This window comes from Bombina bombina, chromosome 3 (genome assembly GCF_027579735.1).
Source record: "Bombina bombina isolate aBomBom1 chromosome 3, aBomBom1.pri, whole genome shotgun sequence".
Classification (NCBI taxonomy): domain Eukaryota; kingdom Metazoa; phylum Chordata; class Amphibia; order Anura; family Bombinatoridae; genus Bombina; species Bombina bombina.
Window position 1 is genome coordinate 535,984,598 of NC_069501.1, and position 25,463 is coordinate 536,010,060.

Genomic DNA, 25,463 nt, shown 5'->3' on the forward strand with positions numbered 1-25,463 from the left:
TTGAAACACATTATGGAGAAAACTATTTTACAGTACACTGTCCCTTTAACCGTTTGGTTGCCAGAGATAGCTGGAAGCGGAGCGCATCAGATTGCAATGCATTGATGCTCTCTCTGGCACCCAAGTGGCTAATATAAATGCCCCTGTGGTCGTTATGTGTCTGTGTGCATCTTTAATTGCCTTGTTAAGGTTATATTGTTATATAACTACTATGTTTGGGACATTGAGTATCACTTTTTATTTGCTGGTTAGCCAGAGCCTTTAGGGAAAGTGAACAGGTTACTTTCTCATCAATGTTTGAAACACTACTCAATACTTGTACACACTGATTTCTAATAACCATAGCAGTCTGGGGAGATTATCACTGTTAAATAAGGATAGATAAATGACAAGATAGACAGACAGGCAACTAGATAGACATAAAAAGGTTAATACATAGACACACACTCGTATTGACTATATTATTTTTATTCACACCATAGACAGACATAGGGGCCAATTTTACAAAGCCCAGACGGACAGGGTTTGCTTCCACAAACTTGTCCGCCCGGGATCGCAGAAAGTGAGCAGCAATATGTTGCTGCATTTAACATTACAGAAGCGTCTTCTTGTGCAATGCTGCCTCCTGCTCACGCTAGCCCATTGGCGCACGAGTGGGGGCTGTCAATCACCCCGAGTGAATGTGATTTTAATCCGCCAGCTAAGAGCTGGTGCAAAGGTTCACTCATGCCACCCTGCAACGAAGGGCCTTCAAAGCTGCGTACACCGCTTGATAAATGGAGCCCATATAATCTGTTTCACATATTATTTTGGCCCATGCTCCCCTGCACCCTGGTCTTCCATCTTTTTTTCTTCTACTTCACACTCCTCACTCGTGTCCCTCCACAGCATATATAAAAATGTAGTTCTTGGTACAAATATGTGCAGTGTAAATAATGATTTCTTTCTATAACATCAGAGGGATCCTCTTGTTTGTACTTTTTCACCCGTAAATAACAATTAAATACAATAGAATTGCAAAATCAACAAATGCATAATACAAATATAATGCATTAGCACTTACTCTGAAATTTTAAATTAGCAGTAATTTTTTTCCAGGCAAATTTCAAAATTTCCTTCAATTCCCTGTATCACGTGACAGGCATTAGCCAATTATAGACTAATGTATGTATACTATGCTCAGTAGGAAATGATGCCTCCGAAAGGGTGCATATAAAAAGTCTGTTTACAATTTGATAATGGAAGTAAACTGGAAATTGTTTAAAATTGCATACTCTATCGGAATAATGAAAGTTTAAAGGGACATAAAACAAGTTGGGATAGAGCCAAATTATAATAATATGCACTTTAATTACTTTACCTGCAAATTTATACTGCAGTGCCTCACCATTAACCCTTTCTTTTAAGTTTCTGAATTGTAAAGCTGTAACTCACCCCACACATTATATATCTATCTCCACCTTTGCTTTGGTAGAATGCAGACTGTGACAGTCATTATCTGCTGGAGCATGCCTAGAAGCAAATAAGTTGTCAGTTGAAATACAATGCCTTTGTTAATGATGCTAAACGCTGATAAGGGGAGGTGGATCAGACTTCTCCAGACAGCATTGCTATGTCACTTATTTTTGAAAATGATTTGAAAATACTTGCCAGCAATTAAAAAAAAATGTTTTTTTATGCAAACTATTTTTACTTCATTAGCCCTTTTAGGATATGCATAGATCTCAACATGTTTTATGGCATTTTAATTTTGGTGTCCCTTTAAGCAACATTTTTATATAAACATGACGGTGGAGTATATCATTTTTGCATTACCGATCTTAGCTAAACATTTGTTTAACCCCACACAAAGAAGTTCAACACATAAGTAAAGTTCCACACTGGAGCCACAAGCAGTACAGCTCCAGAAAAAAAACAAAGCAGCTGAACCAATCAGGAGTGACTATTACATGTAGCCACCAATCACCAGTAGTTTCCTACTTAGCAGTTGCAGTGATTGTAGTTCCTCATCTGGATCTTAGCTATGTGGTTAATTCACTCCTTTGTGCAATTTAAACACAGATCCGTAATGCTAGGATCCGTAATGCAAAAAATATTTTGCATCAAAATTTCTCTTTAAAGGGACGTAAAACACAATTTTTTTTCTTTCATGATTTAGATAGAACATAAAATTTTAAACAACTTTCTAATTTACTTCTATTATCATATTCTTTTTGTTATCCTTATTTGAAAAGCAGAAATGTAAGCTCAAGAGTGTGCACGTGTCTGCAGCACTATATAGCAGCAGTTTTGCAGCAATGTTATACATTAGCAGGAAAACTAGATGCCAGCACTATTTCCTGTCCTGTAGTGCTTCAGGCATGCGCACGCTACCTACCTAGGTATCTCTTTAACAAAGAATAACATGAGAATGAAACATTTTTCATAATAGAAGTAAATTGTAAACTTTTTAAAAATTGTATTCGCTTTTTGAATAAGGAAAGACATTTTTTGGGTTTAATGTCTCTTTAAGTTGGTCTTTTTCTTTGTGTTGCCCATCCTGGACAGGATGTAAAAGTAGTTCTGTTTTATTTATTTATTTGTTTTTTGTTTTTTTTAAAAAAAACCTCTTCTAAGCAACAGCAATTTTCTTGGTACAAACTGAAAATGTGTTCTCCCTCAGTTGGCATTTATGCTAATGACTAATGCCTTGGGCTTATGTGCAGAACTGGTTTTAATCATATGTAGCTGTTGGTTTGTGAAAAGGAAATAGAAATAAAACCCAGTAAAACGCACATATAATCTTACAGATATGTCGTTTTCTATGAATTGTAACCTTTCAGTCTGCACAACAACATTCAAATAGTTTGCAGTGAGGACTTTTGCTAACACTTTTTGTACAGGCGTCTGCATGATATTTACATTTTATTTATTTTAACAGCCTTGAAAACCTATTTTAACCGGTTTCTCATGGCTATTTTACATGGATTATTTTTTTTACACGGTCAGTTTAAATCTTAATAAAGAATCATTTTCTGGTTTTATGCAAAGTCAAAACTATAGCTGAACTCATAGAAAGCTCAAAATTAAAATGTGCATAGGAGCGTTTCAGTTTAAATAGAAGGTCTAGTTCACCAGTATTCAAGCGTCAAGAGCTGGTGGTAGTGTGTATTGTGCCTCTTAAAGTGATGGTAAACTTTCTACTTTTTATAATCAGACTCGGAATGGAAACAATAATTAAGATGGAGTTTAATTTATCTGTTGTAATGAAGATGTGCTATAACTTACTTTTTAATCTAGCCATGCCATTCTAATACCCCACGCTCTGGCCACCCACTTCAAAAGGAATTCCTTTGGTGAGCTAATGGTTTGAACTGTTCCAATCAGTGTTCTAACTACTATAAAAGTGCCGTATGGCTAGAATGCTGGTTGGACAAAAGTTCAAATTGTGTTTTGTCCCACACTACCGGAGAGCTCAAAAAGCAACTTCTACAAAATAGGTTTTCCAAATGCTGCAAATTGTCTTAACCAGCTAATGATTTGTAGCATTTGCAAGTCTAGATTACAGAATTAGCATTTTTGTCTTTCTAGGGAGCGTGGGACAAGACCATCTTTTATACAAAAGAAAAAGGCATTTCATATTTTGTCAAACACTGGAAATCACAACTGACTTAGATTCAGCATTAAGCTAACCAAGCGGTCAATCAAAACCCTTTGGACAAGTTTTTCGAATGACTTTTCTACAAATTTCACCATTACAAATCTGAGGATTTTGTAGATAAGCTTTTACAAAGCTTGATAATACATACATCCTTAAAAAAATCAAGCTTCTCCAACTTAAATCTTTCAATATTTTTTATATGGTCTTCAAATTGAATAGTTTATGTGTATGAACCAAGGATATTTTCAACTTTTTATTTAATTTGTTTTGTTCCCTTGTTATCCTTTGTTGAAAAGCATAGCTATGTAGGTTTAGGAGCTGCTGATTGGTAGCTGCATATATATATGTCTCATGTTATTGGCTCACCCAATGCATCACCTAGCTCCCAGTAATGCATTGATGCTTTTCAACAAAGGATACCAAGAGAATGAGGCAAATTAGAAAATAGAAGTAAATTGGAAAGTTTAAAATTGTATGATCTATATGAACCATGAAAGGAAACATTTGGATTTCATGTCCCTTTAACATTTTCTAAAATGTAGTTGCACTCCTTGAACACTCACATCTTTTTTTAAAGGGACACTGCACCCAAATTTTTTCTTTTGTGATTCAGATAGAGCATGAAATTTTAAGCAACTTTCTAATTTACTCCTATTATCAAATTTTCTTCATTCTCTTGGTATCTTTATTTGAAATGCAAGAATGCAAGTTTAGATGCCGGCCCATTTTTGGTGAACAACCTGGGTTGTTCTTGCTGATTGGTGGATAATTTCATCCACCAATAAAAAAAGTGCTGTCCAGAGACCTGAACCAATAAAAAAGCTTAAATGCCTTCTTTTTCAAATAAAGATAGAAAGAGAACGAAGAAAAATGGATAATAGGAGTAAATTATAAAGTTGCTTTAAATTGCATGCTCTATCTGAATCACAAAAGAACATTTTTGGGTTCAGTGTCCCTTTAAACAACTTTTCAATGTTCTTCTATTATTAAATATGTTTTGTTCTCTTGGTATTCAATGTTGACGACTAAACCTAGGTAGGCTGAAAGGAGCTTAGGAGTGTGCATGTGTCTATAGCAGTTTATGGTAGCAGTGTTTGTAACTGTATAAAACTGCTATAAACAATGTTGCAACACTGCTGCCATATGGCTTGACACGTGCACACTCCTGAGCTCACCTAGGATTACTCTTTAACAAAGGATTCCAAGACAAATAAGTACATTGGAAAGTTGTTTAAAACTCCATGCTCTATCCAATCAATTTAAAGGGACATTAAACCCAAACATTTTCTTTCACGATTCAGAGAGAAAATACAATTTTAAACAACATTCCAATTTACTTGTATTATTTAATTTGCTTTATTATTTAGATATCTTTTGTTAAAGAAATAGCAATGCACATGGGTGAGCCAATCACATGAGGCATCTATGTGCAGCTACCAATCAGAAGCTACTGAGCCTATCTAGATATGCTTTTCAGGAAAGAATATCAAGAGAAGGAAGTAAATTAGATAATAGAAGTAAATTAGAAAGTTGTTTAAAACGGTATTCTCCATCTGAATCACGAAAGAAAATTTTTGGGTTTAATATCCCTTTAAGTTAAAAGAGGCTTGAAACACAACATTTATTTCATGATTCAGATAGACTATAGAGCATACAATTTTAATCAACTCTCCAAATTATTTCTATTATTGTTGCTTAATTCTGTTGGAATCCTTTGTGGAAGAAGCAGCAATACACTACTGGGAGCTATCTGAACACATATGTGAGCTAATGACAAGAGCTATAGGTGTACAGCAACCAATCAGCAGCTAGCTTAAAGCTCCTGAGCCTATCTGGATATTCTTTCCAACAAAGAATACCAAAATAACTAGGTAAATGAGATAATAGAAGTAAATTGGAAAGTTGTTTAAAATGATATACTCTATCTAGCCACGAAGCACATTTTTTTGCATTTCACGTCCCTTTAATTTTGACTTTACTGTTGCTTTAAAGGGACACTAAAGTCAAAATTAAACTTTCATGATTCAGATAGAGCATGCCGTTTTAAGAGACTTTCCAATTTACTTCTATTATCAAATGTTGCCCATTCTTTTTATATACACACTTTTTGAGGTACCAACTCCTACTGAGCATGTGCACAAGTTCATATGGTATATTATGCTAGTCTGTGATTGACTGATGGCTGACACATGATATAGGGGGATGGCAAATGGGGGGATGAATTTGAAAGAGAACAAATCTACTGCTTATTTGAAATTCAGAGTAAGTGTTTTGCATTGTCTTTTTATTATGCATGTGTTCATTATGGAATCCTACTGTATTTAAAGGGTCCTTTAATAGTTTAAGTTGTCCTTACTTTGGGCCTGATTCTCTAAAGCTCTACGGCCTGGCAAAATTCTTTAAAGGCACACTAAATCCAATTTTTTTCTTTCATGATTCAGATAGCGCATGCAATTTTAAGCAACTTTCTAATTTACTCCTATTATTAATTTTTCTTCGTTCTCTTGCTATATTTATTTAAAAATCAGGAATGTGATGCATAGGAGCCAGCCCATTTTTGGTTGAGAACCTGGGTTATGCTTGCTTATTGGTGGGTAAATGTAAGCCTCCAATAAGCAAGCTCTATTCATAGTGCTGAACCCAAAATGGACCGACTGCTAAGATTTACATTGATTTAAAATTGATAATAGGAGTAAATTAGAAAGTTGCCTAAAATGTCATGCTCTATCTGAATCATGAAAGAAAAAAAATTGGGTTCAGTGTCCCTTTAAGAAGTCTCATCAGTACTACAATACCCCCTAAGGGAATGTTCTTAAAATAATTTGTGAGTTTACTAATTTCCTGTATGTGAAGGGGAGACCATTACAATATAGTGCACAATAAAATAACCTGATTATCTTCCTCTAAACTGGTGAGTTTGTGAGGATTGAGTCCTTTTACCAAGCTGTGAGCGCTCTGTGTGCAGGGTAACTATTTCCCTGGCTCACAACCATTTTAGTAACCTGCACACTTTATTTTAGTCACATAAACAAACACAGTTACATAGATTATATACATGAATAAACACACTGATTTATACTAGTAGGTGGCATTTGTCATACCCAGTAGTTTGTGAATGTATAATATTAATGAGAGGTGTAAATGTGTGCTGTGACCTCTACTACGTGCTTTCTTGTAAAGGCAACTAAGACCATTTGTTAAAGGGACGTGGAAGTCAAAATTTATGTTTTAGGAATCAGAAAGAGAGTACAATTTAAAAAAAAAAGAAAAAATGTTTTATTATAAAGTTTACCTCTTTATCTTGGTTTCATTTGTTGAAACTTAGCTGCTTTCCATGAGAGCATACTGAAGTACCCCCAAGCATACCAAATAAGAGGACAATTTGATAAAAGAAGTTAAAGTGACAGTCAAGCCCAAAATAAACTTTCATGATTCAAATAGGGCATGTAATTTTATACAACTTTCCAATTTACTTTTATCACCAATTTTGCTTTGTTTCTTTGGTATTCTTAGTTGAAAGCTAAACCTAGGTAGGCTCGTATGCTAATTTATTAAACCTTGAAGGCCGTCTCTAATCTGAATGCATTTTGACAGTTTTTCACCACTAGAGGGTGTTAGTTCATGTGTGTCATATAGATAACATTGAGCTCACGCACGTAAAGTGACCTAGGAGTCAGCACTGATTGGCTAAAATGCATGTCTGTCAAAAGAACTGAAATAAGGGGGCAGTCTGCAGAGGCTTAGATACAAGGTAATTACAGAGGTAAAACGTGTATTATTATAACTGTGTTGGTTATGCAAAACTGGGGAATGGGTAATAAAGGGATTATCTATCTTTAAACAACAATTCTGGTGTTCACTGTCCCTTTAATTACTTTTTTTAATTGCACATTCTGTCTAAATAATGAAATGTTAAGATTGACTTCTGTGTTAATGCATTCTTGTTCAAACCCAGGCCCTAGTTATACTATTAAAGTTGTCTATAAACTTACCTACATTTTATGGGAATAAAACTTAGACTTATCTGAATACAATTTTAGATCTGATAAAATACCTTCTAACTATTGGTATAAATTTTATTCCAGTTGAGAGGCTTATTCCAAAATGTTTGCAAAAAATGCCTTGGAGCGAGGATGACCAACTGATTCTCCAAAGGCAACATCTGGCCCTTGGTATTAGTTTGTGCAGCCCTTCAGGAAAAGCAGAACTAACAACGTGTGCCATAGTTTTTGTGGCCCTCAGGGGGGAAAAAAAAGAACTAAAATTGTGTGTTTTGGGGTGGCCACAACTCAAAAGAGCCCTCTGGAAGGATGAACAGCAGTCGGAGACTACCCCGCCACCCTACCTAAATTTGGCCTTGTGCCACTGAATATTTTTTTAAAATATATTATTTGTCATAGATTTAAATGTGGCCTTTAAGGCTGTGACACACTGCAAGCGATGCGGCGCAAGGCGATGCAGCTGCTTCGCACCGCGTTGCATCGCTTCTAAAGTTCAATTATTTCATCTCTGAGCGCTCAGCTACGCGACCTGACACAGCAGAGTGCTCAGAGATGAAAAGGCAGGACACACTGAGCGCGCACAGCTGCATCTACACGTTGCGCGTCGCTCCGCTTGCAGCGTGTAACAGCCTTTAGGCTTGGAAAATATTGATCTGCGGCCCCATGTGCAAGATAGGGTTGCAGTCTCTTCAGCCAAGTTTTTCTGGACATTTATAAGTTACACTCGCTGCAGGGTGTGCAAGGAGGAACATATATAGTGCTGTCTATGCTCCGAGCCCTCCCTGCAGCGGAAAACATGGCTTAGGCGCAAACCTAGTGAAAGTAAGCTGGTTATCAATGCCTTATATTTCCAAAAAACATTCTTTTTTATTTTTTTTCATGCATTTAAGAGGGGGCATGTTAAAATATATTAGAGTGGATTTTGTTTCATTTTTTATGAAGACCTTAGAGATTAGCATTGCCATAGAGCTATTGTCAGTATTGTGATTCTGTCATGTTAGTGACAAACATAAGTAAATGATGAAACGTTTTTGTTGTTGCTGATTGTAAAATGTTTTATTCTAGGTGAGGCAGTACACCTCGCACGAGATTTTGGCTACGTCTGTGAAACAGAATTCCCAGCTAAAGCCGCAGCTGAATACCTCTGTCGCCAGCACTCTGACCCCACGGAACTTCACACCCGCAAAAACATGCTGCTCGCTACCAAGTAAGTATGAAGTTAAATCTCTTTACACATACAAACATTAGTAAGTTACCTTTTGTAACAATCCTACTACAATACTTACTATTTTTACTAAAATAAATGCTTAAAGGGACACGCAAGTCGAAATGAAACTTTAATTATTCAGACAGATCAGGCAATTTTAAACAACTTTCCAATTTACTTCCATTAAAAAAGCAGTCTTTTTATATTTAAACTTTTTGAGTCACCAGCTCCTACTGAGCATGTGCAAGAATTATAAGCGTAATATGCATTTGTGATTGGCTAATGGCTGTCACATGGTACATGTATGCATTTGTGATTGGCTGACGGCTGTCACATGGTACAGGGGGAGTGGAAATAGACATAACTTAAAATTGTTAGAAAAATCTACTATGCATTTGAAGTTCAGACTAAGTGCTATTGCATTGTCTTGTTATCTTGCGTTTGTTGATTATGCAAATCTACTGTGTTGACTGGTCCTTTAAGTAGATTGTGATACCCTTTAGTAGATGAACATATTCTCAGTGCACTGGTTTTCAAACCTGTCCTCAGCCTTCCCTAACAGGGCAGATTTTGAGGATATCTGAACTAGAGCACAGGTAAAATACACAGCTGCTTAGTAAACATGGTTATTTTACCTACTCTCACCCAAGGTAATCCTGAAAATGTGACCTTTTGGGGAAGCCTAGGGACAGGTTTGAAAACCAGTGTCTTAGAGAAAAGATCTCTGACATATTAAGACTTTATGCAATTAAAGGGGCACTATACTTGCATTTTCTATAATTAATATGAAACAGCAGCATTTAAACAGTAATTTTATAATTGTAAGATAGCTTTTTAAATTTAATGTAAAACTAAAGTCCCAATGTTAAAGTACACTGTACCTAATTAAATGACTTTAAACAACCCTTGTTTTTGTTTAAAATGGTTCCCTAGCCTAGAGAGACCAAAAAGTGAATTACATAACCTGCTAAGAAATCCTAGGTTAGGTTATTGATTTTGCTTTCTAGCCTTTCTAAGGAGTGTGGGACAACACTATTTTTACATAAAATCAAGATATGTTTAATGTCCCTTTAGCTTAGATTTTAGGAACAAATGCTCATGTTCAGCAAAATCATGAACGCAGGAAGAACCTATCTGCCAATGAGCATTAGCAGGAAGTACCTATTGGTCAATGAGCATTAGCAGAGGTACCTATCAAGCCAATGAGCATTAGCAGGAAGTACCTATCAGCCAATAAGCCTTAGCAGGAAGTAGAACGCTGTTACAGTTGTATTAGTTTCAGGTTAAACAGTTTTTACATTCTTTTTTTTTTTTTTTTTAAGTTTAAATAAAAAACATTGAAGTATCTTGTGCCATGTGTATTAACTAAAATTATAAAAAAAATATATCTCCTGGGCAAAAAATTAATATATTTTCATGTATAAAAGCTGTTACCTAAGAGAATTTTACAGCACTAACTATAAAATGATAGATAGATATAGAAGTCATACTTGCCAACATTTTAATGAATGCATTGTTTGTCTTCAAAAAGGGCTTGTTTGATATCTATACTATAATCGCGTTTGTAACGCGTCCGTCGGTGTAGCCAGTTGCGCAGGCATCCTCAAAGGAATGTTGGCTGCACGAGGCAGCCAAAAGAATGTTAGCAGTGCGCGCAGCCAAAAGAATCCACCTGGATGCAGCTTTCACACCCTGCCATTTTCGGAATCCACCTGGATGTAGTGTAGGCAAACCTGAAGCCTTAAAAAAAAAAAACCACACAACCACCCGCACAAAATAACTAAAAAATACGCAACTGCCCGCACAAAATAACTAAAAAAAACATGTAACCGCCTGCAAGAAATAAAAACAAGAAAACCGCCCGCACAAAGTATAACAAAAAACAACCTCCCAGACGAAGTATTACAATAAGATAATTAACCCCTAATCCGCATATAACATAATTAAAATATTAACGCATTTACCATCAACCATCCACATCACAATAAACCTAATTAACCTATTAACCCCTAAACCGCAAAAACCCCACCCCACATTGCAATAAACCTATAAACTCTTAAACCACCAACCCCCCACATCAGGAAAAAACGAATTAACCCATTAACCGCTAAACCGCCAAACACCCACATCGCAATCAACCTAATTAACCTCTAAACTGCCAAACCCCTCACAACGCAAATAACTAATTTAATGACTAAGCCCCCTAACCTAACACCCCCTAAATTAACACCAATTACTACTAAATTACAATTAAAATAAAAAAAACTAACATTGAATTACAAAAAATAAAAAAGTCTAACATTACAGAAAAAAATAAAAAAAATATCAAAAATTAAAAAAAAATATACCTAATCCCTATGAAAATAAAAAAGCCCCTTAAAATAAAAACACCTCCTAATCTAAACTACCAATAGCCCTTAAAGGGCCTTTTGTAGGGCATTGCCATAAGTTAAACAGCTCTTTTACCTCTAAAAAAATACTAAGTCCCCCCTAACAGTAATGCCCCCCCATCCACCAAACCCCCCAAAATAAAAAAAAACTAACATAAAAAAAAACTAAACTATCCATTGCCCCTAAAGGGGCATTTGTATGGGCATTGTTCTTAAAATGGCAATCAGCTCTTTTTCAAGCCTAAAAAACCCCTAATCTAAAAAAAAAACACCCAAAAAATTTAAATAAAAAAGCCTAAACCTAAGCCCCAAATAGGTACTCACTGTTCCTGAAGTCCGGCGGAGGTCTTCTTCCAGGCGGCTCCATCATCTTCTATCTTCATCTGGAGCGAAGGCGGCACGGAGCTGTCTTCCCGATGTCTGGATCCTCAGCGGCGGTGTGGAGGCTCCTCTTCATGGGATCGTCCGTCGCACACTGAAGATTGAATGCAAGGTACCCCATATTTATTGGCGTACCTTGCATTCATATTGGCTTAAATTTTGAAAATCCGCCAATAGGATGAGAGCTACTGAAATCTTATTGGGTGATTTGAACAGCCAATAGGATTTCAGTAGCTCTAATTCTATTGGCTGATTTCAAAATTTCAGCCAATAGGAATGCAAGGTACCCCAAATTGATTGCGGTACCTTGCATTCAATCTTTAGCGTACGACCGACATTGGATGAAGAGGAGCCTCCATGCTGCTGAAGACCACCGCAGCGTTGAGGACCGCCGCTGAGGATCTACAGCTTTGTACCTTCGCTCTGGATGAAGATAGAAGATGATGGAGCCGCCTGGAAGACCTCCGCCGGACTTAAGGAACGGTGAGTATCTATTTGGGGCTTATTGTTAGTATTTTTCTTTAAGATTAGTGATTCAATGGGTTGGAAAAGAGCTGATTGCCCTTTTAAGGGCAATTGCCCATACAAATTCCCCTTTATGGGCAAAAACAGAATTTATGTTTACCTGATAAATTACTTTCTCCAACGGTGTGTCCGGTCCACGGCGTCATCCTTACTTGTGGGATATTCTCTTCCCCAACAGGAAATGGCAAAGAGCCCAGCAAAGCTGGTCACATGATCCCTCCTAGGCTCCGCCTTCCCCAGTCATTCGACCGACGTAAAGGAGGAATATTTGCATAGGAGAAATCATATGATACCGTGGTGACTGTAGTTAAAGAAAATAAATTATCAGACCTGATTAAAAAACCAGGGCGGGCCGTGGACCGGACACACCGTTGGAGAAAGTAATTTATCAGGTAAACATAAATTCTGTTTTCTCCAACATAGGTGTGTCCGGTCCACGGCGTCATCCTTACTAGTGGGAACCAATACCAAAGCTTTAGGACACGGATGATGGGAGGGAGCAAATCAGGTCACCTAGATGGAAGGCACCACGGCTTGCAAAACCTTTCTCCCAAAAACAGCCTCAGAAGAAGCAAAAGTATCAAATTTGTAAAATTTAGTAAAAGTGTGCAGTGAAGACCAAGTCGCTGCCTTACATATCTGATCAACAGAAGCCTCGTTCTTGAAGGCCCATGTGGAAGCCACGGCCCTAGTGGAATGAGCTGTGATTCTTTCAGGAGGCTGCCGTCCGGCAGTCTCATAAGCCAATCTGATGATGCTCTTAAGCCAAAAAGAGAGAGAGGTAGAAGTTGCTTTTTGACCTCTCCTTTTACCAGAATAAACAACAAACAAGGAAGATGTTTGTCTGAAATCCTTTGTAGCATCTAAATAGAATTTTAGAGCACGAACTACATCCAAATTGTGCAACAAACGTTCCTTCTTTGAAACTGGATTCGGACACAAAGAAGGCACGACTATCTCCTGGTTAATGTTTTTGTTAGAAACAACTTTCGGAAGAAAACCAGGTTTAGTACGCAAAACCACCTTATCTGCATGGAACACCAGATAAGGAGGAGAACACTGCAGAGCAGATAACTCTGAAACTCTTCTAGCAGAAGAAATTGCAACCAAAAACAAAACTTTCCAAGATAATAACTTAATATCTACGGAATGTAAGGGTTCAAACGGAACCCCCTGAAGAACTGAAAGAACTAAATTGAGACTCCAAGGAGGAGTCAAAGGTTTGTAAACAGGCTTGATTCTAACCAGAGCCTGAACAAAAGCTTGAACATCTGGCACAGCCGCCAGCTTTTTGTGAAGTAAAACAGATAAAGCAGAAATCTGTCCCTTCAAAGAACTTGCAGATAATCCTTTCTCCAAACCTTCTTGAAGAAAGGATAGAATCTTAGGAATTTTTATCTTGTTCCATGGGAATCCTTTAGATTCACACCAACAGATATATTTTTTCCATATTTTATGGTAGATTTTTCTAGTTACAGGCTTTCTGGCCTGAACAAGAGTATCAATGACAGAATCTGAGAACCCTCGCTTTAATAAAATCAAGCGTTCAATCTCCAAGCAGTCAGTTGGAGTGAGGCCAGATTCGGATGTTCGAACGGACCTTGAACAAGAAGGTCCCGTCTCAAAGGTAGCTTCCATGGTGGAGCCGATGACATATTCACCAGGTCTGCATACCAAGTCCTGCGTGGCCACGCAGGAGCTATCAAGATCACCGATGCCCTCTCCTGATTGATCCTGGCTACCAGCCTGGGGATGAGAGGAAACGGTGGGAATACATAAGCTAGGTTGAAGGTCCAAGGTGCTACTAGTGCATCTACTAGAGTCGCCTTGGGATCCCTGGATCTGGACCCGTAGCAAGGAACCTTGAAGTTCTGACGAGAGGCCATCAGATCCATGTCTGGAATGCCCCACAATTGAGTAATTTGGGCAAAGATTTCCGGATGGAGTTCCCACTCCCCCGGATGAAATGTCTGACGACTCAGAAAATCCGCTTCCCAATTTTCCACTCCTGGGATGTGGATTGCAGACAAGTGGCAGGAGTGAGTCTCCGCCCATTGAATGATTTTGGTCACTTCTTCCATCGCCAGGGAACTCCTCGTTCCCCCCTGATGGTTGATATACGCAACAGTCGTCATGTTGTCTGATTGAAACCGTATGAATTTGGCCTCTGCTAGCTGAGGCCAAGCCTTGAGAGCATTGAATATCGCTCTCAGTTCCAGAATATTTATCGGGAGAAGAGATTCTTCCCGAGACCAAAGACCCTGAGCTTTCAGGAGTTCCCAGACCGCGCCCCAGCCCACCAGACTGGCGTCGGTCGTGACAATGACCCACTCTGGTCTGCGGAAGCTCATCCCCTGTGACAGGTTGTCCAGGGTCAGCCACCAACGGAGTGAATCTCTGGTCCTCTGATCTACTTGTATCGTCGGAGACAAGTCTGTATAATCCCCATTCCACTGACTGAGCATGCACAGTTGTAATGGTCTCAGATGAATTCGTGCAAAAGGAACTATGTCCATTGCCGCGACCATCAAACCTATTACTTCCATGCACTGCGCTATGGAAGGAAGAGGAACAGAATGAAGTACTTGACAAGAGCTTAGAAGTTTTGATTTTCTGGCCTCTGTCAGAAAAATCCTCATTTCTAAGGAGTCTATTATTGTTCCCAAGAAGGGAACTCTTGTTGACGGAGATAGAGAACTTTTTTCTGCGTTCACTTTCCACCCGTGAGATCTGAGAAAGGCCAGGACAATGTCCGTATGAGCCTTTGCTTGTGGTAGGGACGACGCTTTAATCAGTATGTCGTCCAAGTAAGGTACTACTGCAATGCCCCTTGGTCGTAGCACCGCTAGAAGGGACCCTAGTACTTTTGTGAAAATTCTTGGAGCAGTGGCTAAACCGAATGGAAGTGCCACAAACTGGTAATGCTTGTCCAGAAAGGCGAACCTTAGGAACCGATGATGTTCCTTGTGGATAGGAATATGTAGATACGCATCCTTTAAATCCACCGTGGTCATGAATTGACCTTCCTGGATGGAAGGAAGAATTGTCCGAATGGTTTCCATTTTGAACGATGGAACCTTGAGAAACTTGTTTAGGATCTTGAGATCTAAGATTGGTCTGAATGTTCCCTCTTTTTTGGGAACTATGAACAGATTGGAGTAGAATCCCATCCCTTGTTCTCCTAATGGAACGGGATGAATCACTCCCATTTTTAACAGGTCTTCTACACAATGTAAGAATGCCTGTCTTTTTATGTGGTCTGAAGACAATTGAGACCTGTGGAACCTCCCCCTTGGGGGAAGCTCCTTGAATTCCAGAAGATAACCTTGGGAGACTATTTCTAGCGCCCAAGGATCCAGAACATCTCTTGCCCAAGCCTGAGCGAAGAGAGAAAGTCTGCCCCCCACCAGATCCGGTCCCGGATCGGGGGCCAACATCTCATGCTGTCTTGGTAGCAGTGGCAGGTTTCTTGGCCTGCTTACCTTTGTTCCAGCCTTGCATTGGCCTCCAGGCTGGCTTGGTTTGAGAAGTATTACCCTCTTGCTTAGAGGATGTAGCACTTGGGGCTGGTCCGTTTCTGCGAAAGGGACGAAAATTTGGTTTATTTTTAGCCTTGAAAGACCTATCCTGAGGAAGGGCGTGGCCCTTACCCCCAGTGATATCAGAAATAATCTCTTTCAAGTCAGGGCCAAACAGCGTTTTCCCCTTGAAAGGTATGTTAAGCAATTTGTTCTTGGAAGACGCATCCGCTGACCAAGATTTTAGCCAAAGCGCTGTGCGCGCCACAATAGCAAACCCTGAATTTTTCGCCGCTAATCTAGCCAATTGCAAAGTGGCGTCTAAAGTAAAAGAGTTAGCCAATTTGAGAGCATGAATTCTGTCCATAATCTCCTCATAAGAAGAATCTTTATTGAGCGACTTTTCTAGTTCATCGAACCAGAAACACGCTGCTGTAGTGACAGGAACAATGCATGAAATTGGTTGTAGAAGGTAACCTTGCTGAACAAACATCTTTTTAAGCAAACCCTCTAATTTTTTATCCATAGGATCTTTGAAAGCACAACTATCTTCTATAGGGATAGTAGTGCGTTTGTTTAGAGTAGAAACCGCCCCCTCGACCTTGGGGACTGTCTGCCATAAGTCCTTTCTAGGGTCGACCATAGGAAACAATTTCTTAAATATAGGGGGAGGGACAAAAGGTATGCCGGGCCTTTCCCATTCTTTGTTTACAATGTCCGCCACCCGCTTGGGTATAGGAAAAGCTTCGGGGGGCCCCGGGACCTCTAGGAACTTGTCCATCTTACATAATTTCTCTGGAATGACCAAATTCTCACAATCATCCAGAGTAGATAACACCTCCTTAAGCAGAGCGCGGAGATGTTCCAATTTAAATTTGAATGTAATCACATCAGGTTCAGCTTGTTGAGAAATTTTCCCTGAATCTGAAATTTCTCCCTCAGACAAAACCTCCCTGGCCCCCTCAGACTGGTGTAGGGGCACTTCAGAACCAATATCATCAGCGTCCTCATGCTCTTCAGTATTTACTAAAACAGAGCAGTCGCGCTTTCGCTGATAAGTGGGCATTTTGGCTAAAATGTTTTTGATAGAATTATCCATTACAGCCGTTAATTGTTGCATAGTAAGGAGTATTGGCGCACTAGATGTACTAGGGGCCTCCTGTGTGGGCAAGACTGGCGTAGACGAAGGAGGGGATGATGCAGTACCATGCTTACTCCCCTCACTTGAGGAATCATCTTGGGCATCATTTTCTCTAAATTTTGTGTCACATAAATCACATCTATTTAAATGAGAAGGAACCTTGGCTTCCCCACATACAGAACATAGTCTATCTGATAGTTCAGACATGTTAAACAGGCATAAACTTGATAACAAAGTACAAAAAACGTTTTAAAATAAAACCGTTACTGTCACTTTAAATTTTAAACTGAACACACTTTATTACTGAAAATGTGAAAAAGTATGAAGGAATTGTTCAAAATTCACCAAAATTTCACCACAGTGTCTTAAAGCCTTAAAAGTATTGCACACCAAATTTGAAAGCTTTAACTCTTAAAATAACGGAACCGGAGCCGTTTTTATATTTAACCCCTATACAGTCCCTGGTATCTGCAGTCCCAACCAAGCCCAAAGGGGAATACGATACCAAATGACGCCTTCAGTAAGCTTTTTCTATGTATCTGAGCTCCTCACACATGCATCTGCATGTCTTGCTTCCCAAAAACAACTGCGCAATAGAGGCGCGAAAATGAGGCTCTGCCTATGATTAGAGAAGGCCCCCAGTGAAAAAGGTGTCCAATACAATGCCTGCCGGTTTTTTTACATAATTCCCAAGAATAAAATAACTCCTCAAAGCTATGAAGTATTAAAAATGCTTATATATCAATCGTTTTAGCCCAGAAAAATGTCTACCAGTCTTTAAAGCCCTTGTGAAGCCCTTTATTCTTATTTAATAAAAATGGCTTACCGGATCCCATAGGGAAAATGACAGCTTCCAGCATTACCAAGTCTTGTTAGAAATGTGTCATACCTCAAGCAGCAAAAGTCTGCTCACTGTTTCCCCCAACTGAAGTTAATTCCTCTCAACAGTCCTGTGTGGAAACAGCCATCGATTTTAGTAACGGTTGCTAAAATCATTTTCCTCTTACAAACAGAAATCTTCATCTCTTTTCTGTTTCAGAGTAAATAGTACATACCAGCACTATTTTAAAATAACAAACTCTTGATTGAAGAATAAAAACTACATTTAAACACCAAAAAACTCTAAGCCATCTCCGTGGAGATGTTGCCTGTACAACGGCAAAGAGAATGACTGGGGAAGGCGGAGCCTAGGAGGGATCATGTGACCAGCTTTGCTGGGCTCTTTGCCATTTCCTGTTGGGGAAGAGAATATCCCACAAGTAAGGATGACGCCGTGGACCGGACACACCTATGTTGGAGAAATGTAGTTTAAGTTTTTTTAGTATTAGATTTTTTTTGTTTTGGGGGGTTTGGTGGGGGGGGGGGGAATTACTGTTAGGGGGTAATTAGTAATTTGGTTAGATAAAAGAGCTGTTTAACTTAGGGCAATGCCCTACAAAAGTACTTTTAAGGGCTATTTGTAGTTTAGTATTAGATTAGGGGGTGTTTTTATTTTGGGGGGATTTTTTATTTTTATAGTGGTATTAATTTAGGTTTACATTTTTTATTTTGGATAGCTTTGTTTATTTTTTTTTCTGTAATTTTACATTTTTTGTAATTTTGTCTTTGGGGCTTGTCTTATCTCCAAGTGTGAATAATAATAAATAAATAAATAGACAGATGGATGTTTATATAGACAGACAATATGTAATCTAGTCCCAATGTAAATGATACATTCAAGGAAAAGAACACTATAAAATTGTTCTAATAAAAACTTTGATTCTATCACAGTTTAAACATATTATGTACTTTTTAAAGCTTTTAAAAACATGCACCTTATTCACTAGTATAAATGTCTGAGAGAAAAGAGTCCCACAATTAGGCAGTGATGAATTCCAGGCGGCCATCTGCAGTGTTTAGTGATCTCAGCATTTGAACCAGCTTGCTCACCACTGTTTGGTAGTACATGCAGCCAGCAACAGGAAGTAACTGATTTATTTGTAGATTAGAGGTTTGGGTACTTAGACTTATCTCATATTTCTGATGCCTGAGTGTTCTCTACCCCTCCCCGCAACATGGAAAATATTTAGCTGAAAAATAACTTCCAGATTGCAGGACAAGCTTTGTAGAAGTAACAAGCAGCTTAATACAGGTGGCACACAAGCCTTTTGTCAGTATTACAAGCAGAATTAGCTGCTATTAAAGGGATAATAAAGTCCAAATTAATGATTCAGATAGGGCATGCAATTTTAAACAACTTTCTAATTTACTTTTATCATCAAATTTGCTTTGTTCTTTTGGTATTCTTAGTTGAAAGCTATCCCTTTAACAAAAGCTCCATCATTTGATGATGAGATCTAGTAAGTGTATTTTCTGCCAAAGTTTATTTAGATGAAAATTGGGCTAGAGTTTGATGCAAAGATTGTTAATTAACTAATCTAAATAAGTAACAGTAATTTTTGGGTTGACTGTCCCTTTAATACTATTGGTGATCCATATGTACATATTTTTGTGCCACATTACTGCAGGGGATGAACACAAAGTGGCCTGTTGGATTGCTTCTGTAATTTTCTGATATTGATACATTCCTCTTCTATTTTTATAGGCAAATTTGCAAGGAGTTTGCAGACTTGATGGCCCAGGATCGATCTCCTCTGGGAAACAGTCGCCCATCTCTTATCCTTGAACCAGGCGTGCAGAGCTGTCTGACGCATTTCAGTCTCATCACGCACGGCTTTGGAGGCCCAGCTATCTGTGCTGCCCTCACCGCTTTCCAAAATTATCTTCTGGAGTCTCTTAAAGGGATGGACAAGATTTTCATGAGCAGTGCAGGAAATGGACATTCAGCTGGAGAATCCAAAACCTCTGAAAAAGATATAAAACATCGAAAATAGCCAGTGGGAAAGAAAAAATAAAAATATTGAGAGCTGGGGCCGGAAAGGAGAACGTGGAACCATTTAGCAATGTGGCTGGACACATAGGAGACAAGAGAACGTTCAAATGGTTGAAGAAAGATAAATGTGATGACCAATACTGGAGATATAGAGATGGAGATGCCATTGCTTGTACAATATGGAGTGAATTATACGCTCCATTGGATTTTAATGCACGTGTACCACGTGACTACGCCTAGATACCTAGCACAAGATATATTTTTATCCCCTTTATACAGATATTTAATTGTGTTTTTTTTTGGTTAATATAACTTGCAGAAGATAAAAAAAACAATCAAAACAAACATTGCACTCATGTTCAAGATAAATGTTATATTGTCCATGTTAGCACTACAGACGTTTAAAGGGCAGTCCCACTCAGTGAGCTTTAATATATATTTATTTTGTAACTTAATTAGTTTATTTAAAAGGTGTTTTTCATGTAAATAATTGATAAACCATAGATTTAAAAATGGCATCTCTTTATTAAATGCTAGTGAGTAATGAAGAATTTACAGAATATTGAAGTTTTTATCTGTAATTCTTCATTTGGTTAAAGGCGTCCTCATAACTGAAGTGAGCAGTAGGAGAAAAGACAATGTTTCAGAGTTTAATTTAAAATAAAAAAAGGCAACGCACACTAAATCTTTATGATGGTGTATTGTAAATTAGGTGAAACCAGTATGATCAAGAAGATTGCAAACAAATAAAGACAGAAACAAAAAGAAGCAGTCATGTGACTTGTCACATGATAAAATGTCCACAACTTACAAGAACCATTTAAAACAGGACAGCTAAACATAGACACAAGTGGCAATTTCTGATGGATTTTGAGTCAGTGACTTAAAACACATTAACCATTTTTGCTTTTTTTTGTTTTTACTATTTATTATGAAGATGTGTTATGTTAACCAAACTTTTTATTGAGGGACCACATTTTCTTTGTGCAAATGATGACTACATTTAGATATTTGCAATTTATCTAGAAATAATCTTAGAGGCATTCCATTGTTTTGAATGCTTAAAAGCCTACAGTCAGGTCACTGTTGCTCTAAGAACTAATCCTTAAAAATTACACTGCCAATAGGTCACATTGTTCATACAGAAAACAATTTTTTTTTTGTCTTACTCAATTCATGTATTAAATATGTCACTGCCATTAGCTCACTTTCCTCAAATGGGACCAAACCCCTTAATTTAATGGAAGCTTTGCTCTGCACGTTGCATGAAGACTGAACCTCTGGACTCATCACATGGACCTGCAAGCCCTGGAAAAATAACTTTGTGCCGGTGAAAATAATTGAAACCCGGTCCCACTTAATAACTGAAAAAGACTTTTGTACATATTTATTTATGTGTAATTAAACGGGGGATGTTTTAAGGATGTTCAGTGCAAGTTATTTATAATGGGAGTGAATTTGGGGGTTATTGATTTTAATATTTGGGTTAATTTTCAGCCCCTGGGGTACAAATGCATCCTTGAGGACTTGTCATTTCGCAGACACCTCTGTTGTATTTAAAAAAAAAAAACCAAACAAACAAACTAAAAAAAAACAGGAAAAAAAGTGAAAATTCTCAATAATAAAAAAGTTTGAAAATAACTTTCTCAATTGGACTTATTTTATCTTTAGTTCTTTTTTTTCGGATTCTTTTTTTATTTAAAGAGAGGAATATTAAATAAATAAAATACAGTTAAGTAAGAATGAAATAGAATAATAAAGATGAAAAAAGTAGGTTTACCAGGTGGAATGTAAAAAATTCCAGTAAAGGTTTAGATTATACATAGAGCAATGGGCATTATGTTAAAGGTACAGTCTAGTCAAAATTAAACTTTCATGATTCAGACAGGGCATGCAATTTTAAAGAACTTTTGAATGTACTTGTATCATCAAATTTGCTTTGTTCACTTGACATTCTTTATTGAAAGCTAAGCCTGGGTACGCTCATATGGTAATTTCTTGAAGGCAACCTCTTATTTCAGAGCAGTTTTACAGTTTTTAACAGCTAGACAGCACTAGTGCATGTGTGTCATATAGATAAAAATTGTGGAGTTACCCAGGAGTCAGCACTGATTGGCTAAAATGCCAGTCTGTCAAAAGAACTGAAATAAGGGGGCAGTCTGCAGAGATTGAGATACAAGGTAATCACTGAGGCAAAAAGTATATTAATATAATGTGTTGGTTATGCAAAACTGGGGAATGGGTAATATATGGGTTTAAACAATACAAATTCTGGAGTAGTCTGTCCCTTTAAGCGTTGCGCTCTGTGCAAGCCCAAATCCCGCTTTAAAATTCCTTCAGAGGGACTAACAGCCTCCACCTATCATATTGTTTGATAAAATAATGCACCATAAAGGTGCATAAATCCGTATGTGCACCAGTATAGGCTCATCCTTTTACTACTGTACTGTTGATATAAATCAGAAGGATGAAATTCAAGGAAGCAGAGTCAGATATAGAATCCCAACACCCAACTGACTGACTGATATGCAGGAAGCATACAAAGGCAGAGACATCTGTTATATCATAGCTAAAATAAAGTCATTTTGAACAACTTACTTTTAATGCAAATAAATCATCTTTTCCGCTGTGTGTTACATACTTTACCAACAGGTGTATGCCATTAATAAAATATTATTGCCTGCAATGGCATGCAAACTCCCCTTTTAGCCTGCAAATGATTAAGCAGAAATGCATAATGACCCTGGCAAGGTCTCACTATAGTTGCTGTTACAAAGAAAACGGTAGTGATAAATTACACACTTTAATGAACTAGAGCATTTATTTTTTTTCCCCTATAACGTCCCTCTATGTCAGGTATCCTTTATCAGCAATTTTTTGAAAGAAATAGGTTTAGGTGTAATTTTTGGCAGCACTTTTCTTTTGCATAATCTATATGAATGTGGGCTTTGTGTCCCTTTAAGAATGCCTGGGATAAGCATAAAGCTACACTTTATAGGAAATATGGACAGAGCTTTTTTATTTTTCTATATTTCCTTAATGGCACAATGTAGCTAACATTAAATAAAATCTTACAGAAACCAGATTTGTGTTGCTATATCAGCCAAGTCTTAACATTCTTAAAGCAAATTAACATCCTTTTTATTGCAATTAATATTCAATAGCCTAACTCCACCCACTGTTTGCCTTATTTGTAGGAGCCAATCTGGGCTTTAGTCAGCAGAAAGTAAGGCTAGTCATGGCCATAAAGTTAGTATAAAGTACTCTGTTTTGTAGTTGTTATCAGTTAAAGACAATTAGTGAAATATATGTAGCAGGGTTAGCCTTGATAAGGCAGCAAGGTACTTTTTATGTTCTGAGAAGTATAAATTGCTATATTTTTAGAGCTAAATTAAACGAAAAGGGGCAAACGTTGTTTCATTATGTATAATTAAACATTTAATTTAAAAATCTCAATGTGTTTACTGTCCCTTAATTTTTTTTAAAATCCAAATTAAACAAACAAGAATGTCAAACTGGAAAGAGCATGCCCTTTTAAGAGGGTTTTCCGTTTACTTATATTATCAAATTTACTTTGTTCTCTTGGTATCTTTGATTAAAAAATATACTTTGTCAGGCTCAGCAGACACATTAAACTACTGGGAGCTAGCTGCTGATTGGTGGCTACACACATATGCTTCTAGCAGGGTTAAACACAGTTATAAATAAGTAAAAAAGGCAATAATAAATTGCTCTAACCCAGAGCTTTTTATTTCTCCACTTTTATGTCCCTTTAAGTCTGCGCATAAGTGTTTCTGCCACATGATATCAGCATGACAAGAGTTAAAAAACATTAAGCGGCATGAGAACAAAGACATCCTTATGTAAGAATAAACGTTCTTTACACTTATTTCCCAAAATAAGAGAAGTCCAGCACAGCTGCCTTGCATTAAGAAATCTGGCCAGGACCTGGCCAATAGCCGCTGCTCACGGAACTGGCCTCCTTAAAATGCTGCTTTATATTTCACGGCAAGACTGTGGTTTACTCAGTGAATTTTCTAAAGAGAATGAACAAAATAAACGAAACAGTAACTGGTCATGAAGAATATCAAGTTGGACAGTATTTAAAAGGGACAGTCTACAATATAATTTTTATTGTTTAAAAAGATAATCCCTTTATTATCCATTCCCCAGTTTTGCATAACCAACACTGTTATATTAAAGGGACAGTAAAGTCACAAAAAATCTTTCATGATTTAAATAGGGCATGTAATTTTAAACAACTTTCCAATTTACTTTTATTACCAATTTTGCTTTGTTCTCTTGGTATTCTTAGTTGACAGATAAATCTAGGAGGTTCATGTGCTAATTTCTTAGACCTTGAAGACTGCCTCTAATCGGAAAGCATTTTGACAGTTTTTCACCACTAGAGGGCGTTAGTTCATGTGTTTCATATAGATAACATTGAGCTCCGGCATGTGAAGCTCCTAAGAGCAAGCACTGATTGGCTAAAAATGCATGCCTGTCAAAAGAACTGAAATAAGGGGGCAGTTTGCAGAGGCATAGATACAAGGTAATCACAGAGGTAAAAAGTTTATTATTATAACTGTGTTGGTTATGCAAAATTGGGGAATGGGTAATAAAGGGATTATCTACCTTTTTAAACAACACAAATTCTGGTGTTTACTGTCCCTTTAATACAAGTTTTACCTCTGTGATTACTTTGTATCTAAGCCTCTGCAGACTGCCCCCTGATCACATGACTTTTTATTTATTATCTATTGACTTGCATTTAGTACTGTGATGTGCTAAATCTTAAATAACTAAACGGACGTGAACACAATCGGGCAGATTTGGCGTTATGAGTGGCTCGGTACTAACTTGCAAATTATTGTCACCGCTCACCTCCCTATAGCGCCACTATTACAGGTTTGTAAAAACCCGGCGTTAGCAGGCAATATGGCAGCGTTGAGCTCAATACCGCACACAAATACCAGCGCTGCTTTGAGTTGGTTTTACGTGCTCGTGCACGATTTCCCCATAGACATCAATGGGGAGAGCCAGCTAAAAAAAAGCCTAACACCTGCAATAAAGGAGCGCAAAGCTCCGTAACACAGCCCCTTTGATTCCTATGGGGAAAGAAAAGTTATGTTTATACCTAACACCCTAACATAAACCCCGAGTCTAAACACCCCTAATCTGCCGCCCTTGACATCGCCGCCACCTACATTATACTTATTAAACCCTAATCTGCCGCCCCCGACATCGCCGCCACCTACCTACACTTATTAACCCCTAATCTGCTGCCCCAATGTCGTCGCTACCTACATTACACTTATTAACCCCTAATCTGTCGCCCCCAATGTCGTTGCCACCTACCTACACTTATTAACCCCTAATCTGCTGTCCCCAACGTGGCCGCCACTATACTAAAGTTATTAACCCCTAAACCTAACCCTAACACCCACTAACTTTAACATAATTCAAATAAATCTAGATAAAAATTACAATACCTAAAAAATTCCTATTTAAAACTAAATACCTGTAAAATAAACCCTAAACTAGCTACAATATAACTAATAGTTACATTGTAGCTAGCTTAGGTTTTATTTTTATTTCACAGGTAAGTTTGTATTTATTTTAACTAGGTAGACTAGTTAGTAAAATAGTTATTAACTATTTACTAACTACCTAGTTAAAATAAATACAAATTTACTTGTAAAATAAAACCTAACCTGTGTTACACTAACACCTAACATTACACTACAATTAAATCAATTACATTAATTAAATACAATTAACTAAATTA

The 25,463-nt window shown here is 37.7% G+C and overlaps 1 protein-coding gene across 2 annotated transcripts in view; it reads left to right on the forward strand.

Annotated features, from left to right (window-relative positions):
* Window positions 1-21,316, forward strand: part of TFAP2E (transcription factor AP-2 epsilon) — a 62,660-nt gene extending 41,344 nt beyond the window's left edge. For both annotated transcript variants that reach the window (XM_053706998.1, XM_053706999.1), the window contains 2 exons: window positions 8,707-8,848; window positions 19,388-21,316. In XM_053706998.1, the coding sequence (XP_053562973.1) occupies window positions 8,707-8,848; window positions 19,388-19,676 (431 nt within the window). In that variant the 3' untranslated portion in view covers window positions 19,677-21,316. The remainder of the gene's footprint in view (window positions 1-8,706; window positions 8,849-19,387) is intronic.
* Window positions 21,317-25,463: the final 4,147 nt, after the last annotated feature.